This window comes from Carassius carassius, chromosome 16, assembly GCF_963082965.1.
Source record: "Carassius carassius chromosome 16, fCarCar2.1, whole genome shotgun sequence".
NCBI lineage: Eukaryota > Metazoa > Chordata > Actinopteri > Cypriniformes > Cyprinidae > Carassius > Carassius carassius.
Window position 1 is genome coordinate 14904940 of NC_081770.1, and position 17949 is coordinate 14922888.

A 17949-nucleotide genomic window follows, 5' to 3' on the forward strand; every position below is an offset into this window, starting at 1 on the left:
TATAGAACAAGTTCTAACAGTACCCACTACCCAGACACCAGGAGAGGGTGGTTCAGCTGTTGATTATTTACCCCTCGAAATAAGATTGGATAAAAGCCATGTGACTAGTACATGAATCATGGATAGCTTCATGGAAAGCTTCTGAGATGATTCCCCTTCCAGGGTTTGTTTATTCTTTCCCCTCTTTTAAGTCGTAGCCTAAAATCATTGAAACCCCAATTCAACCTCAGAGGCATTTTTCAGCAGTCGTTCCCATTTCACTGGCGATGATGGAGTGAGAACTCGGAATCTTAGAAGAATCTCGGAAGGAACGGAAGACTATGATGTCATAGTCAGATCATTTACAGGGTTCATTAATGTGCTTCGGTCTGCAGTGATTCCATTAGCTCAGGACTTCTGTTGAGCACAGATGTTTTATACTAGGATATTTCGAGAAAGAAATACAATAGGCATTTTAGGAAATCTGTTTATATGATAAGTTTAATTTAACTCTAACATCTGGATAAAATAAGTGATTACGTGAAAAGAAAAATACATAGGAAAATGTTTAATTGAAGCTGTTTTGGTTTTCCCACTCAATTCTAAACTAGGCAAATACAAAACTTGAACCATGTAGATATCTTTCAATCATGCATCACAGTTCTCTCAGTAGTAAACGTCCTTTATTGGTCCTGCCTTAGTAAAAAAAAAAAAAAATCCATTATGTAAGCATGTTGATTTTGGCTGCTTGCTTTTATAAACACTTTTAAAAAGTCATGCATTCTGTTTTTCTTCACTACGACAGACAAACTTAATACTGTTATGACAAGAATAAGATACATCCCAACATAGAATACAAAGTTATAGTCTGCTACTTTTTCCTGTTGAACTGTTATACAGCTGATTCATGCATCTTACAAAGACACGTCTAGACAGGCGCGAACAATGACAGCGTTCTGCTATGAGCATTGAGCTGGTGATCATGTTCAGTCTTATCTGCCTTATAAATGGAAGTTTATCAAACAAGACCGAAGCATAAGCATGCTAATTAGAGAATCAATGACATTTTTGGGACAATTTCTCTTTTTTGGGACAAAAAAAGTTATATTTTCATGATAACTGCACTTTTCACAGGTATCAACTTTAGGTTTATGTTTACGGTCTTTAGTGGTTTATAATAATGGAACACAAGATTGCAGTTACTTAATCCTCTGAGGCTTTAAAACAACACTAGAGTAGGAGCGGACGCAGGAGAAAGCCGTTGGTGGGATTTTCCGGGGGTCAAGGAAATTGTTTTCGAGGCGAAGGGCAACTAGATGAGAGTCATTGTCATTCAAGGGGTCACAGATGGCATCTTCTGATATGTGCCTGTTGGACAAAAAAACACTCAGGATCTCAAAGATTTGCATACATCACAAAAACAATCTATATTTTCAGAAAATGTATCTTAAATTGGGGTGCATCAATACAAAATTTCTGCACTGATACCGTTTCTTAAGATTAACATCTGCTGATACTGATAGTTTGGTGCTTCTGCTTTTTATACCTTGTTTCAAATTAATGATAATTAATTTGAATTATACCACACAAAAACTTTTCTTCACACACAACCTTTTTCCAACCATTTGATTGACAGGATTTAGTCAGCCTTATTATAGCGGCAGTTTCTAAATAACTGGCCAATGTCCGATGTTTGTGCAGATAATAGTATTTATTGGCCAAAACTGATTATTGGCCTGCACCCCTACTCTTGTATTAAGTTTCTTGTTCTTACCACGTTGGGAAGTAGTTATTTTATTTATATTCATGAACCTTAAAGGGATAGTTCACCCAAAAATAAGAAATAGACCATGATTTACTCACCCTCAAGATGTCCTAGGTGCATATGATTTTATTCTTTCAGATTCTTTCAAAATACAGTTGGAATTATATTTATAATGGCAGTGAATGGCTGCTGATATTCAATGGTCCAATAGAAGTCCAAAACAGTGCATCCATCCATTATAAAAAGAGCTCCGGGGGCTGAATAAGGGCCTTCTAAAGCAAAACGATGCATTTGAGTAAGAAAAATATCCGTATTTAAAACTTTATAAACAATAATCTCTAGCTTCCGCTGTCACATGTGCATTCACAAGAGAGTGATGTCCAGTGGATGATGTAGGATGAAGGTGTAGCTCAAGCTCTGGTGAGAAGTTACGAATGCAGAAGCACAGAGGAGAGAGCAAAACAAAACAAATATTCATGAATTAGGAGGATTTGTAAACAAAAATATTGGAGGATTTCAGTATGATCCAAGAGGAATTTTTCCTTTGCTGTAAACAAAACTTGGTTCTCGTGAGACTAGCATATTCTCCGCTGAGCTTTTTGTATGCCTACATCACCCGCTAGACTCGCTGAACATGAGTATGATAGTCAGTGAAATCTTGAGATTATGGTTTAATAAGTTTTAAATATAGATATTTTTCTTACACAAATGCATCAATTCACTTCAGGAGGTCTTTATTCACCCCCGAGCCATGTTAGGCACTTTTTTGGATGGATGCACTTTATTGGACTTCCTTTGGACTAATGAAAAAAATACCCATTCACTGCCATTATAAAGAGCCAGGACATTTTAAAATGTAATTCTGATTGGGAAAAAAGTCATACACACCTAGGATTGCTTGAAGGTGAGTAATTCATGAGGTAATCTTAATTTTTGGATGAACTATCCCTTTGAATTAAAAAAAAAACATTTGGCAATTGGAAAGGAAAATAAACTTCTTTTTCAAGATACATTAAATAAATAAGTTGCTTTGAAGCTATGTAAATTGTCAAGTGCTATATAAATCTAAGATATTACTCAAAGTCATAGACCACTGCTTCACAGGAAATTATGACAAACTCATTACTCTTTGCAGGAGGCAAGCAGTGTACCTTATTTTGTTGTTGTTAAGTCGTAGGAAATGTAACCCTGTCATCTCATTAATTCCCATCGGAATTGACGTAAGCTGGTTATGGTCTAGACAGAGTTCGGTCATAGTGTTGAAGGTGCCAAAGAAGGACTCTGGCTCAATAGCATCACCGTCCAGCTTGTTGTAAGAGAGGTAGAGGTACTCCAGGCCAGGCTCCATGTGTGCGAACACGTATCCTGGAATGCGTTCGATCTGATTCCCAGCCAGCACCAGGTGAACCAGCGACTTTGGAAGGAAGGATGGAACCAGGTAGAAGTTGTTGTGCGAGAGATCTACAGATTCCAGGTTCCTTTTAGATACAGTGAGAAAAGGCTAAGTGTTCATGTGTTTAAAAAAAACGCGGAAATCCAGAAAGGGTTTTTTTTACTTTTGTAAAATGCAACCACCTTTCAGTTCTTCCAAAAAGCTATTGCGCTAAACTGTTGTACCACTTTAGCATGCAATCTTTCAGTGCAAAAACATATTTACTAACCACCAAAAATTAATTGAACCAAATGTCTGCTACTTCAATTTCCATTCTTTATGCAAAATTAACTTTTTTATAAACAAAAGTGAGCAATATTTGCTTAAACTATGGTTTCATTGTTAACCTTTTTGAGAACACACACCTGTGATTAATCCAGGCTAAAGGTGCAATGCTTGACTCGTCTAATTTATTATGTCTTAGCACAACGACGTTGATGTTTGTGGTGTGGTTGAATGCCGTTTCAGAGATGTCTTCAATCAGATTGTTTTCGAGGTACAACTCCTAAAAGTCAAAGAGAGTATGAAGTAAACTGTTTGCTTTATTGAATAAAATATACAGAAACTGTTGTTACTTGAGAATGCAATTAAATTTTACTTGAGCAGCTTCAGATTACTTTGTGGTAAAGTTGTGGGGTCGTTTTGTCATAATTGCTGATAAAGTGCCACTGGTTTCCCAAAGGTACTGTAAACCAGTGCTGGTTTATAGCCCACAAACTTGGATGCAGTTAAATGAACATGATTGTTTGACAGCAATCTTGATTTCTTGATGTTCTTTGACTCGAGAAGTAGTTCTTCATTTCGAAACTCACCAGTAGAGATGCAGGTAGGCCCTGAGGAATGGTACGGAAATGGTTTCTGCCTAGACGAAGGTAAGTCAGCTCTTTGAGGGGCGTAAAGGCCTGTGGATTCACGTTACCTTCACTGAGCAAGTTCCCCTCCATTTCCAAAGTAACCAGACTGCTGAGACCTTCCAGGAATTATGAAGCAGTTTGTGAAAATATTGTGCTTTCATAGTACAACATTAGGTAAGGAACATTTCATGCTAGTATTAGTTGACTAAATGTCAGCATCTTATAGTTTTAATTATGCTTACCTTTTATACATAGCAATTTTGTGTAACTCTTTTACCTTCAAAGCTGTTTTCCTCAATTTCTTTTAGATTGTTCTCATTTATCTTGAGCTCCTGGAGTGTTGATGGGAGCTCAGAGGGAATTTGTTCCAGAAGGTTTCCATCCATGTACAGTCGAGACAGGAATTTAAGACCCTTTAAAAGAAAGTTACATAAAAATCACGTCATTAATCTTTAGGTGTGAAAAATAAAGGTCACATACAATATGCTTTCGAATCCTTCAGTGAAAGTTTTCCACTTTCTGCCAATGCTTTGGATACTTGTCTTTTGTTAGTGACACGTATCCATATGCCAAATCTATGTCTTTATTGTATATCTAATCGTAACTCCGACCTTTCTGATGAATTGACACATTCTGGGTACTGTATAAATATTACATATTTTTCAATACTTTGCCATTTGTTCATATGATGGGCATAGTTCTACTGGTTAGAGCCCAGCGAAAATAGGAAAGACTAGCATAACATACCCTCTGTTGTTTCTCTTGAACACATGCCATGGAATTTTGTTTTTATATGAAAGTCTGTGCAAAAAAAGCATGACTACAAATGTCAGGTACAAGTTGGTATAGTGTATTAGAGTAGGATTTGCGACTTCTGTAAAAGCCATATGGCTACGAACAGAGCAAATTGTCGGAGCTCATCACTGTTAGGTTTGCAGATGGTACTGTTTTTGCATGGCTTTAAACCGTTATGGAAGAAACGTTTGCTTGTTTAATTCACCTAAAGTTCAGCTGGAAGACATGAAGTAATTCATATGAATTTCTGAACAAAGGGGCAGCAGGGGAAAGTACATTATCTCAATTTCCAGAATACTGCATGATCCTTAAAAAAAATGTATGTTCATGTCAGTCTAATTGAGCAAATTTATACTCAGAATGGGTCCATTTCATGTCGACAGTAAGATTATTTACACTTCTTATTATCCGTCTACATTAAGCAGACTTTAATTCCAACAACAGTGCAACAAGATTTCATTCTCACAGATCACATCAAGACATTATTCACATGTTTTGGGGTCCTTTAAGATATTTTCACACAAAGTCTGATGCGATTAACTGGCATGAACACATTTTTTGCACCACAGCCATAAGAGTATCGCACCACATGTGTGGCATTTAAAAAAAACAACAACAAACAAACACGAAAATTGCAGTTGGATCATTTGGGTGGTCACAATGTTTCTTTTGCCAAAAAGGATGTTCATGTGTTCGTTATTTGCAGTATGTGGTAAACTAGTATTTTGAACTTACTTTAAATGTTTGTGGGTCTATGCCAGATGACACAATCTTGTTTTTCCCCAAGTCTATCCACTCCAAGTTGGGGATGCCATTGAATGCTCCAGCAGGGATGGTTTTGATTTCATTGCCTGTAATTTCAGAATGCATGACAAGTTGTCAAAATTAGCCTCACTGGGATCTGTATACATGTACGTGGATTGTGTAAATACTGGTGTATGCACTGATTTTGATAAAATTTTTTGCATGTGTCTTAGGTAAGTGATCTAAGTTCCAATGCAGCGCCTGTATCTCTTTCCGAGCTGTCAAGGGGATTATACAGGGATGTGGTATTCCTCACCCTGTAGGCTGAGTGATTTGAGCTCAGGGATGGACAGTGGAGGTATACCCGTCAGTTTAGCATTTTCACAGGTGACAGTGACGTCAGAGATCGAACAACCTGGAGGCAGCAATGTTGTAACCATCTCAGAATCTTCCTCGACTACATCTGTTTCCTCTTCGCCCAGTTCACGGTCATCCTCGACCGGTTCAGTTGGCTCTTGAAGAGCTAAGAGAGAAGGAGAATTTGCTGCTCTTGTTGGTGGCACTGGTGGCATTTGGAAAACGTCCCCCCTCAACCAAACCATGTCCTCATCTTCAGCGGCCTCATCTCCGCGGAGTCCTTCCTTGGCACGTTCGGCTACTTCTTCCAGTGCTCTTATCATCTCTCTTTGCTCCATCTCCAGTCTTCGAGCCCTGTCCTCCTCAACCCTTTGCTGTTCTTCCATCCTTCTTTTCCTCTCTTCCGCTGCTGCTCTCTCCTCTTCCTCCTCTCGTAGCCTCCTTAGCTCCTCCTCTTTTTCTCGGGCTTCTTTCGCCTCTTTTAACTTTTTCTGTCTCTCAGCTTCTTCTTTCTTCTGCTTCTTCCTCTGCTTGCGTTCAGCGTCTTTTTTGCGAATCCGTTCCTCTTCATCCTGTTTTAGTCTTTCTTTCTTATCTCTCTGGCTTTGTGATATTTCAGTATAGGGATCGCCAAGATCGATGGGAGAAGGAGGGTCACCGGAAAAGTCAGGGGCATCGACAACTAAAAATGTGACAATTTTGAGTTTAAACATGGAGAAATTAAACATAATTTATATATAAAATAAACTGGTGGTTCTAATGCCATGCTTTGGTTCAACTTCAACACTGCTGCTTTTACAAACCTGGGTCAATGCAAATTGGGCAGCACTCTCCGATTGGTTGAAATTTGAGTTGGCACCGCAAGGCGGGACAAAGTATTTGGTCGCAGACCACCTCACCGCTGGAACATAGGCAGTTCACGCATGGCTTTGGCGACCACACCGTTTTATCATACATGGTGATGCCTCGAAATATACAGTGCTCTGATTTTGCTGGAATAATTATACAAAAAAAGAAGGAAATGTAAAAATGTGATCAATATACAACCTTTCAGGAGAATAAAATTAGCTTTGCTTAAAGGGGTAGTTCACCCAACAATGTAAATTCTGTCATTAATTACTCGCCCTCATGTCGTTCCAAACCTGTAAGACCTTCGTTCATCTTCAGAAAACAAATCTGAGGGCTTTGTGACCCTGCATATAGACAGTGAAACAACTACCATATTTAAGGCCCAGAAAGGTGCAAAGGACCTTGTTAAAATAGTCTATGTAACATCAGTGGTTCAACCGTAATTTTATGAAGCTACGGAAATACAAAAAATTACAGTTGAACCACTGATGTCGCGTGGATTATTTTAACGATGTCCTTACTACATTTCTGGGCCTTGAACATGTCAATTCTGTTGCTGTCTATGCAGGTTCAGAAAGCTCTCGGACTTTAAAAATACAATGGAATCCAATGGCTACCATTAACTGTTTGGTTACCAACATTCTTCAAAATATCTTTTGTGTTCAAAAGAAGAAAAAAACTCATAGCTTAAGCATAAATTCAGAGCAATGAATTGTTCTGATTAAATTTTAGTTTCATTACGATACCTTGAAAATGTCTCAAGACTGCCACTTTCTATATTGATCTGATTAATTATTTTTCAAATAATGATTAAAACTTATTGCTACTGATTGACAACAGAATCCGTATTTTGCATTTATAGGAATGTTAGCCGATTTTGTAAACTAACGCCTGTTAATCACCATATGGCTTTGTTGTCCTCCAGTATGATAATCTGGCTGTTAAAATGGCTATGTAGATTTGGCAGTTTATCGCAACACTGTTTCCCATTTGGCATATAGAGTAGTAGCTTTTTGACATCTACATTCTCATGTAGGGATCAGGCTTGCATTTCCACTGCCAATAGTACCCATACTTGGTAGGCGTGGTATATGCCGGAAAGTCGCGATTGACGATGAATCGCGACAATAAGCACAACACTGCCTCTTTTTGTTAAATGTCAGTTTTAATGAACAGTAATAGCCATTATAAAAGTATAAGTACGAAGTATAAGAAGCTTAAATAAGAGGAAATAAAGACAAAAGCAAACGGATCAGCCAAACGTATGCTACAAAGTCAGCGCTGTTCTACAAAATAAATTAAATTAAAAGTAAATATAAAAGTTAAACATAACTTTGTGCTTAGCCAAAATGATTATGACCAGAAACAAATAATAGATTCATGAGACCTTGAATGCCTGTTAAATACAGCCAACAAAACAAATTGTATCTCATGTTTATTCACTACAGAGGCATTAGAGCAAGTGGCAAATGTCAGAAGGAGTAGCCGAGCTTCGTCTGCTCTTGTCGGATATATGAGCACTGAGTGCCCGGTGATCACCTAGAGCTCTGAAATCGGCATAGCAGATTTTCAAATAGGAGCTATCTTCATGAATAAACCACAGATATGAGTCTTAAACAATTACATTCTCACCTGAAAAACTCTTCAAACTAAATTCCATGACACAATATCTACAATTTAGAAAATTACGTTGGGTTTTGGGCAATGACATTTCACAAGAACGCATATTGAGAAATGGCTATTGTCTGTGTGAAAATATAAAATTATAAAATACATGGTTATATGGTTTTGTGTTTGCACACTCTGATATAAATAGGCCCAACACACAGCAGAGCGGAACGAGTGAAGGAGAAGCTTTATCCCCTTGTATCACAAAAAGAGTGACGATTCTAGTCAACCAATCAACATTCTGCTGTGAGTTTAGCTCCACCCTTTTGGTACCCTTTGGGTACCCCAACAGAAGGGTACAAAAGAAGTGATATGCTACGGTTCGCTATTTTGGTACCATTCACAACTTCTGACAGTGGAAACGGAAATTATTGCATACTGTACTGTACTGTACCGAACCATACCGCTCAGTGGAAACGAGCCATTAGTAGTCAATGGTTTACACATGCTAGTAATACAGTAGTAAAATGAGTCTACTGGGAAGAAGTGTTTCTTTCTGTTGTTTTCTGGGTTCTTACTGACAACATATGTTTTGTTTTTCACTCGCACTTCTTAGGCTAAGAATTTATTACAGATCTTTTATTGACTCTAATGCTAAAGACACTTAAAGTGTGTTGTTTTTACCAGTGAAAGCTGGTGGCACCATCCAACGCATTCTCATCCCAAGGCGTCATATACTGACCCTCTTGACATTTCGTCAACATCCTACGCATATGGCACCCTCTAGCGTCAATATGAGACACAGATTATGGGTTAAGGTTAGGGTTAGGGTTAGGGTTAACGCTAGGAGGCGCCTTCTGGCCCATTTTTATCTGCTTCTAATATTGACGCTAGAGGGTGCCATGTGCGTAGGATGTTGACGAAATGTCAAAAGGGTCAGTACATGACGCCTTGGGATGAGAACGGTCTGCACCATCTGTGTTTTCGCTGTGGTGCAAGTGGATGTTTGTTTTTTATGGAATTGCACATTCACACTGTCACATGTTGTCAGTGTATAATCATGTGGTCCGTGTTCAGAACTGACTGTTACCACCTTGGGCAGAATGGTCATGTACTATAGCATATAAACTAACCAATGTGACCCTAAGCTAGAAGGCAGTTTGAAGGCTCTCAATGTATACTTGAATTTGTATTACTTTTTTTCAGCCTGTTGAAGGAATGATCATGCTTTCACAGCATCTACTGTATTTAAAAAAAAAAAGATCTTGTATACAAAAAAGCTGTTTGCTTACCCTTCGCTTATAATAGACTTCATTGGCATCTACTGTACACTGATGAATATAATACTGCTGGTTGAATGATAGGTCATGCTTTTGTTGATTTTTGTTGTTCAGTTGCACAATATATAAGGCAAGTCAGTTAAATTTCAATATATACACTCACAGTTGTTACGTTGATTTTTATGTTTAAAAAGTACGTTTTAGCAGTAAAAGATACACCCACTGGTCATTATTCAACTTTTTGTAGAATGTTCCTATTTAAATTATGAATAGTTTCTAAGTTGACGAATTGTAACTTTCTTTACACTGACCTGCAGTCACTTCGTAGTTTGGCTTTGGCTCCTTTGTATTCTTGTAGGACTCAATGAAAATAGATCCATCTTGTGCATTGCTTTCTGCTGTCCTTCCCTGCTGCAATGCGGTATTAGATGTCTGTTTTCGTGCTCGTTTTGGTCCAACACCTCGTCTTCTATCTCTTGCCAAGGGACGTCTCTGATCATTTGCGAGGCTGAAGTTCAGACAGGCGAGGAATGACAGTGCCAGAATCAGGTTTAGTCTCATGGCTGAAACCTGTGGGATAAAACAGAGGCATTTCAGCCCTACGTGTTCCTCATATAACTCTGTTAATGTATACTGTCAGCGTACATATTTCCATAATGATAAGTTACGGCATCACAGGTGATCCAGCCTTTAAAAGCTTGACCCTGGAGAGCCAGACAGCTTTGATGGAATAGTAGCCTTTAACACCTTTACTGTATGAGTAAGGAGTAAAACTGTTATTTGGATGTGTGACGGGTGGTGTTTAGAGGACTGCAGGAGGTTTTAAGTATTGTGTTCAAATGTAACAATCAAAGCACCACTTTTAGTAAGAACAGACTTGGTCTTGATGACATTTAGGATTGTAGTGATGGGAACTACAGCTCATTTGAGCAAATTACGTTTTTAGAAAAGTTTGTGTAAATGTTTGGCTCCACATCATTGACTCAAGATATTCCAGTGTGCCATATTAAATGATCTCAAACGTTCCAATAGAGACATATGTGCGCACATATTGCTGTTCATTGGGTTGTTTCATGTTTTATTAATAGTGTTTATGGTCAATTCAGTCAGTTCAGTTTGTTGCAGCCACAATTCAGCTCATTACAACAGTCATTTAGAACTTAAATATAATTTGCAAGACTTGGCTGAAAAAGGTTTTGGATGATGTAGCAACATCATTAAAATCCTATATGCGTCAGTTCTTTCAGTCAAATGTCTGAAAGAGATGTTTTTTGGTTCAGTGAATCCAGTTTGAGATTGAGTTATTAACCGGGATCATTGCATTTCAATATGCAGAATGGTAATGGAATCTCTTTATGCTGTTTTTTAACATGTTAAACCTGATAGCAATTTTTGAGTTGTGATCAAAGTATTAGTTTCAATTTAAATTACTATTGAAGTGGTTATTTAATGTTAAAATGTAATTATTATCAGAATAGAAACAAACTCTACATGCTGCAAATTTAAATCTGGTGGCAGTTTCCAAATTGAAATCAAATTATTAGTTTATTAGTGGAATGCTTATTATTTTAAATGAAAATTTCAATTATTAGTAGAATAGTAACATGAACTCTTTACATTGTGTTCAAAACAAAAAGCTGGTAGCAGTTTCTTAATTAAATTTTTAGTGGAATGGTAATGGAATTGTTTTTAGTTTAAATTATATATATATATTTATATATATTTAAACTTATGAATTGCAAACAAATGATTACATTTAAAGGTATAGTTCACCCAAAAATGAAAATTCTGTCATTAATTACTCACCATCATAAAGTTCCAAACCCATAAGACTTTGATTCATCTTCAAAACACAAATTAAGATATTTTTGATTTGGATGAAATCCGAGAGCTTTCTGATCCTGCATAGACAGCAACGCCCAGAAACATGAGTTTCTTTATTCAACTTTATTCAACAACTTCATTTTTTTGGCGAACTATCCCTTTAAATTATTGGTTATTAGTTTAAGTGGAAATTTAATGGGAACTCTTTACATTGTTTCACATGGTAAGAAATTATTAGTTTAAATCTTATTTCGGTGAATAGGTTTTTTTTATGTCAATTCACAAGACTTAAACTAATAAATTCGTAATTCAGAAATACAGGTTTGTAGTTTTATACAGCAAAGCGTTTGTTACCATTCCATCGTATTTTATTTGAAAATATATCAGTGCATCATGCCTCCTGTTTTAGAGATTTTTAGCTTACATGCTGCAGAAACTATGTTTTTGTACAGATCTGTTACTTGCATAACAAAGTTTGAATATCTTGCAGAAAAGTCCAAGCCAGACGTGGAAAAGATGACGACACCGGTTACCCTGACTTACAGTAATGGGAAACCAGAATAAAATCAACAGCTGAGCAATGCTGATATGAGTGCAGGGGGCGTCTACAAGCGTCAGTACGACCCTGAGGCAAAGTCATACAGTTAGATGAAGCAAAGAAAAAAACGAGGGGGAAAACGTTTTAATTAAGCTCTGTAGGATGACCAGGCTCAGATGGAAAGAATCAATAAAACCCACAGCTTAGACAGAGAACGAGAGGGCTGAAATATACTGCCATGAGTAAAAACATCCTAGCGGGGGGTGCATGATATGGGGTCCCTCTCTCTCAACGCTGTAATGAAAACCAGGTACAGTAAAGACATAAGCACTTTCACAGTCCTGCAGCTGTACGCTAGCGCCTCAGCATTCAAAGCACTCAGCACCTATTTCCAAAAACATTTGTCGTCACTCCATCTGCAAACGTCTCAAATGTTTAGCGAAGAAAGTTCCAAACTGCATGCAATGAGAAGTTTTAATCTATAAACCCGTAAAAATGTGACATGCACCCCGCAGATGGAAAAAGCAAACAATTATAAATATTGTGTTATACAAAAAGTGTTTTACGACATTACTGAGGGTGAGAGCTGAAAGAGAGGAGAGATTGGTTTGTACGTTACCACTGGTTTCGGGCGGTTTTGTGAGGCCAAATATTTCCGCTCTTTCCGCAAAAGCTGTGGGATTTGCCAGCAACGCAAGAAGTGTGTGTGCGTCTGCTCCGCAGCAAGGACGCTGATAAATGTCAAAAACAGACAGGGGCTGCTCTAGCGTTTAGTCGGGACTTGCTCGAGCAGAACTTCTCCAGTTCTGTCTCTGAAAGTTTCAGTCAAATGAGGGTCGTGACAAGATACTGCCTCTCTCAGGCGAAAGAACTTGGTGATTTTGTGTGACCTAATTACTAGGCTAGGAAGGGTACAGTACTCAAACAAAGAGGTAGCATCTGGCTTGTCATTAAGGTCTCTGTAAAAACATTGTGTAAGTGCAGAAAATGGGCTGTAAATGCACATAGTGTTGCTTGAATAAGCTGATCAGAGGACGTCTGGACTGGTTTTCAAGCTTTTCTGGATGGGTCTTCAAGTCAGCCCCCTACTGCCCAATAAGACGGCCCCATCTCCCATTTCAGAGGGTGGGCATGTTGAGCCGAGAAGAAAAATCTCTGCTTTCTCGTCTTCCAGTTTAGTATGGAGGGGTCGTGGTCAAGCAGCCATGTGCTATAATTAGATTGGTATGCTCAAAAGTTTTCTTCTGTGGTCTATTATTTAAAGAAACCAAACTCTTGAAGGATATATTAAGGCAATTAGTGTCTGTATAATATACAATAAAAACAGAAGCTGATAACTTAAGATTTAGACAAAATCTGGCCAATTAGTTTGTATATCTTTCCTCTGCCAATGACAATGTTTCTAAAGGAAGCTAGTCGTGCTTTGCGTGCCCTTACGAAAGGAAAATATATTTACCAATATATTTCTTAAAATATATTGTGATATATTGTAATATATTATTTTCCCTTTTTATTTTCTAATATATTATATATTTGAATACATTTAATAATATATTGATGATACATATATTACATAATATATTGCAAAATATACAAATGATTGCCGCTTTCAATATATTGCAATATATTGGAAAAAATAAATATATATAAGAATATATGCCTAATATATTACATGATATTTTCCAATATACTGCAATATATTTTTGTTTCATAAGGGTGACCTAACTGTTGTGTAAAAGATTTAAGAAAACAAGATTAAAGTGAAGATTGTGTTCCGAACTAGTTAGTGTATTTTTACTGTTAGAAATATTTCACTCTCCCAACAGATACGCCATTGTTATTTTAGTCCTTTATCACATTAACGTTTTATATTTTAGATCATTTGACAAATAAACAAACTGTTTGTTTGTTGTGACAAGAAGGTCTGATTCATTGTCTGTAGACAAATGTGTTAAACTCAAGTTTAATAGCAATTCGTCATGAAGATTTGTCAAATCAGACAGCCAATTAAATTTAACTTGTTGTTTATGAATGAAAGTATTAAAAGTTTAAAACTGGTGCAAATACAGTTTATGCACTTAAAAGTTTGACATTTTGTAAATAACCTTGAAGAAACCCTGCATAGTCTTTAATGAGCAGAAATTACTCCATACTTGTTTATTCTCAGGTTAAGCGCAGACAAACTAGCGGATGAACAGATGAGTTTTAGACATTTTCCAGAGCTTTCAGAATTAAACAACCTCCAGATTTTCTGAGATGCTAAATTGCAAACACATCCAGCCTTTGATTAAAGCTGATATCACTCTTACACGAGCGAATGTTTTGTCGTTCCTTGCGACATCTCATCCAGTGTAAGTAACCTATGAGTTGTAATGTGCATGTTAGCGACAGAACTATAAATAGATGAGTTTTATGAGACGTAGATCAAACGAGAGTTTAACTGTAGTGTGCAATGAATGGTGTAAGATGTTTCAGCACCGTAGGATGTTTTGACTTGCCATCAGGTAATGACCGGAGCTTAGTGACTCAGCCAGCTGGAATGAACAGCTGCCACTGTTCTTTATACTTCAACTTTCTTTATACATTTTCCTTGTCTTAATTGTGCATGATTCATTAGTGTACTTGAATCCAAAGGAAAAATACCATCTTCAAAATAAATGTACTTGCTCCGCCTCTGAAATGGCTTTCCTTTGCAGATGACACTAGCAAGACAATCCCATGTCCTACAAAAAACCACTTTTCGACTTCAAGTCCCTCCCTACCTACTCTTCCTCATGCATTTCCATACTTACTGTTCACATTTTGGTGAGTTACGAGGATTGGACGTTCTTCTAGTTCTGTTTGGTTGTAGACCCAACCAACACAACGTTCTTTTCTTGAAGAAACTCACCAGAGGATGTTGAATTTAGAATGTCTTTAAAAAACATCACTTTTTCCACAGATGAATTCCATTTGGTTAGAATGGTCTGTATAATTTCAAGGACCATTTGAGATGTACTTTGAGACCCAGAAGACTATTTCACACACATGCCTTGCACCACGATAATGTTTTTTCGTTGCGTTCAGACATCTCTTTCCACTGCGTTAATGTCGGTTTGCTTCAGCATCTGGTTCAGTATATTTCCTTATGGAACTTTTAACATAATGGAAGATTTTATGTTTTGCAATAGAGCTAAAGCACTCAGCAGTGGCATGTGTGTAGTCAGCGGTTTTGTGTTTCTTTCCTTTTTGCTGGGTACCTCGAATTCACCCTCGAGGCATTTCGATTAACAATTCAGTTTTGGGTGATCTACTGTTAACAAACCTTGGTGTAAATTAAATAATGATTGAATATTCAACTCCAATGTTTCCGAAAATGTACTTGGAGTCTGAGGATTGCAGCTTTTCAGATTTCTCTGGTTAGGTTTTCAAACAATCCTGTATTGGCCTCTGAAAAGGCCCAGAGACTCTGGTTGTCCTGTCTGGTGTTTTAATAACTGTTGACAGAGATCCGTGGGGAGTATAACGTGTCGCTCCAGGATCAGACAATAGAGGTATAGAGTTCAAATAATGGTTGGGTTGTGAAATGGATGCTAAATTAATGGCTTAGTTCAAAGAAGACTTGAAACCTTTGGTCAGACCTCTGTCACGTTTACCGAAAACAGTGGTGGTGTCTTTTAAATAACTGTTAAATGTTTTAGGTTAACACGTTGACAGAAAATGCTTCATGAACTTATTACAGTATTTATTGGGGGGTGGGGGTTAAAAACTCTTGGCAAATGCTTTAATTATACGCTAGTTTTCTTAAACAGATTCAAAATCTTTCACGTAAAAAGCAAGCAAAAATAAGATTTGTAAAAGCATACAACAACAACAAAAAAGGTTTTGCATAAGAGCCTATTTGAACAAAATGAATTTAATCTGTGCTAAATGTGTGCAAGAAATACTGGAAAGAATATATTCATTGTGAGTAAATACTTATTACAAAACTCATCGACTGACCTGAATCAATGCGTAAACGTGTAAAAATAAACATATGCAAAAATGTAAATGCCGCGCTCTAAGAACATAACAGTGTTTAGTCTTCACAAGGATGTAAGGAACATCGCAATCACAAATTCAGACAGGTTTCGAGATATTCTTTTAGAGAAAGTCTCGGTGTTTACCAGAGGAAACATCAAGTTAATGGTGTAACCGACAGCATTTCCCAACTGTGTTATGTGGCAATTGGGAAAAAATTTCTGGAAAGTCTGATGGGTTTGTCTAAGGGATTTTCTGACGTCTTTGTTGGTTGATTGTAGGAACATGGTGTGAATTATCATATGTTTTTAATTACCTAGTTTGAAATGCAGACAAATGAGGAGTAAAATTTAAGAGCGATTTAATTAGATGTCGTAATTACTTACTTCAACATACTTAGTACCTTTACATGTTTAATATGTAATTAAGGGAGAGGGTAAGTAAGGGTATACTTTCTAACTGTATTTAGTGGTTTTGCAAGAGATGGAAACATTTTTTCTTCTTTTATTTTATTATTTACTGTCAGTTTTAAATGGTTCTGTGTATTCAATCTTCTCTTCTGTGGTTTAGAGTCCTGAAGGCATGCCTATTAAATGTCTTCAACTCAACTAATTATTAAAAAACACTTGTTGTATTAAAGGAATAGTTAAATGGCTGTGTATTTCTGTGGAATATTCTGGATTCTTTCTCAGTATAACTGAGTTAGATCTACTCAATGAATCGATCTAATTTATGAAACTGATCTGATGTACTCATTAATGAATTAGGTTGATCCAGTTTTCAAGTTACTGCCTCAATGGTCAATGAATAATGAAATGAATATTACTTCAGAAGACTTTTGAATTTACATGTATGCATTTAGCAGATGCTTTTATCCATGGCCACTTATAAAAGAGGAACAAAAGCTATTCTGCAAGTTTATGTACTTTTTGGTGATTTTGGAGACTAAAAGCCCTTGTCCTTGCTCACTTTGACTGTATTTTAATATTTAATTATGTAGTAGCCAGGACGTTCTTGAAGAATTCTCTTTTTGTTTCACATGAAAGAAAGTCGAAACCCTTGGCATGGGGGAAATAAATCTTAAAGTTTTTGAGTCATTTATTCCTGTAAGACATCAAAGCTCTGTGCAGACAGTCGCAGACTGTGACTACAGTGTATTCTTGCCTTGTTATGGAGCAAATTCAGCCTACAATTACGCAAATCTCTAATATGTAAATTTCTCCACATATTTTGTTCATATGTTGTTTCGTTATTGGCCGGTGTTTTGAAACCAGGTTGCTGCGGGTCAGATGGAATCTGTCGGGATTTTGATCATGATTATAAGAAGCCCTCAACCTTTAAGGTAGGTTGCATCAGCTAAGAAAGTGAAATGGAAACTGCGGTACGTAGCTTCTGCTGTTTACCATCTATTGAAGGCAGATGAAACAAATATTATGTCAAGTGACTACAAGTTCCTGTATCTTTCCTTGGTGACCACGACTGATATATCCAGATTACATGGTTGAGATATAGAAAGAGTCAATGGCTGTATGTTCCTCAGGATCGCCATGACCATAGTCTGAAAGATCGAAGTTGTGACGAGAAAACAACTTTTGCTGTCAAGATCATGAGAAAATTTAATTGTGACGAGAAAACAACTTTTGCTGTCAAGATCATGAGAAAATTTAATTGTGACGAGAAAACAACTTTCGTTGTCAAGATCATGAGAAAACGAATTTAAAAAAATCCCTGGCCTCATAAGACTTTGTGGTTGTAATACAAAACTGACAGAATCAAGTATTTTATTATTTTACACTTGTACAATTCATAATAGTGTCTTAGAATGTAGTACAATGACCTAAAATGTTTTATTTTGTTTTCAGCTGGACACTAAAAAAAGTGATGAAAAATGGCTCTGATTACTTTCAGAGCCTCCTGTGGGTTCA

At 37.0% G+C, this 17949-nt stretch overlaps 1 protein-coding gene across 4 annotated transcripts; it reads right to left on the reverse strand.

Moving 5' to 3' along the window:
• Positions 1–461: 461 nt before the first annotated feature.
• LOC132159652 (extracellular matrix protein 2-like) lies at positions 462–12886 on the reverse strand. Of its 4 annotated transcripts, XM_059569226.1 has the most exons (11): positions 12645–12886; positions 12031–12112; positions 9975–10233; positions 6730–6918; positions 5886–6608; positions 5561–5676; positions 4308–4443; positions 3989–4146; positions 3542–3681; positions 2896–3222; positions 462–1347 (listed from the first exon to the last, which is right to left on the reverse strand). In XM_059569226.1, the coding sequence occupies exons 3-11, from the start codon at positions 10222–10224 to the stop codon at positions 1179–1181; spliced, it is 2208 nt and encodes a 735-aa protein (XP_059425209.1). In that variant the 5' UTR covers positions 10225–10233; positions 12031–12112; positions 12645–12886; the 3' UTR covers positions 462–1178. The 4 variants fall into 4 exon arrangements, with proteins under 4 accessions (XP_059425209.1, XP_059425208.1, XP_059425207.1 ...); XM_059569225.1 differs by lacking the exon at positions 12031–12112 and having other exon boundaries at positions 12645–12885; XM_059569224.1 differs by lacking the exons at positions 12031–12112; positions 12645–12886 and adding an exon at positions 11470–11541.
• Positions 12887–17949: the final 5063 nt, after the last annotated feature.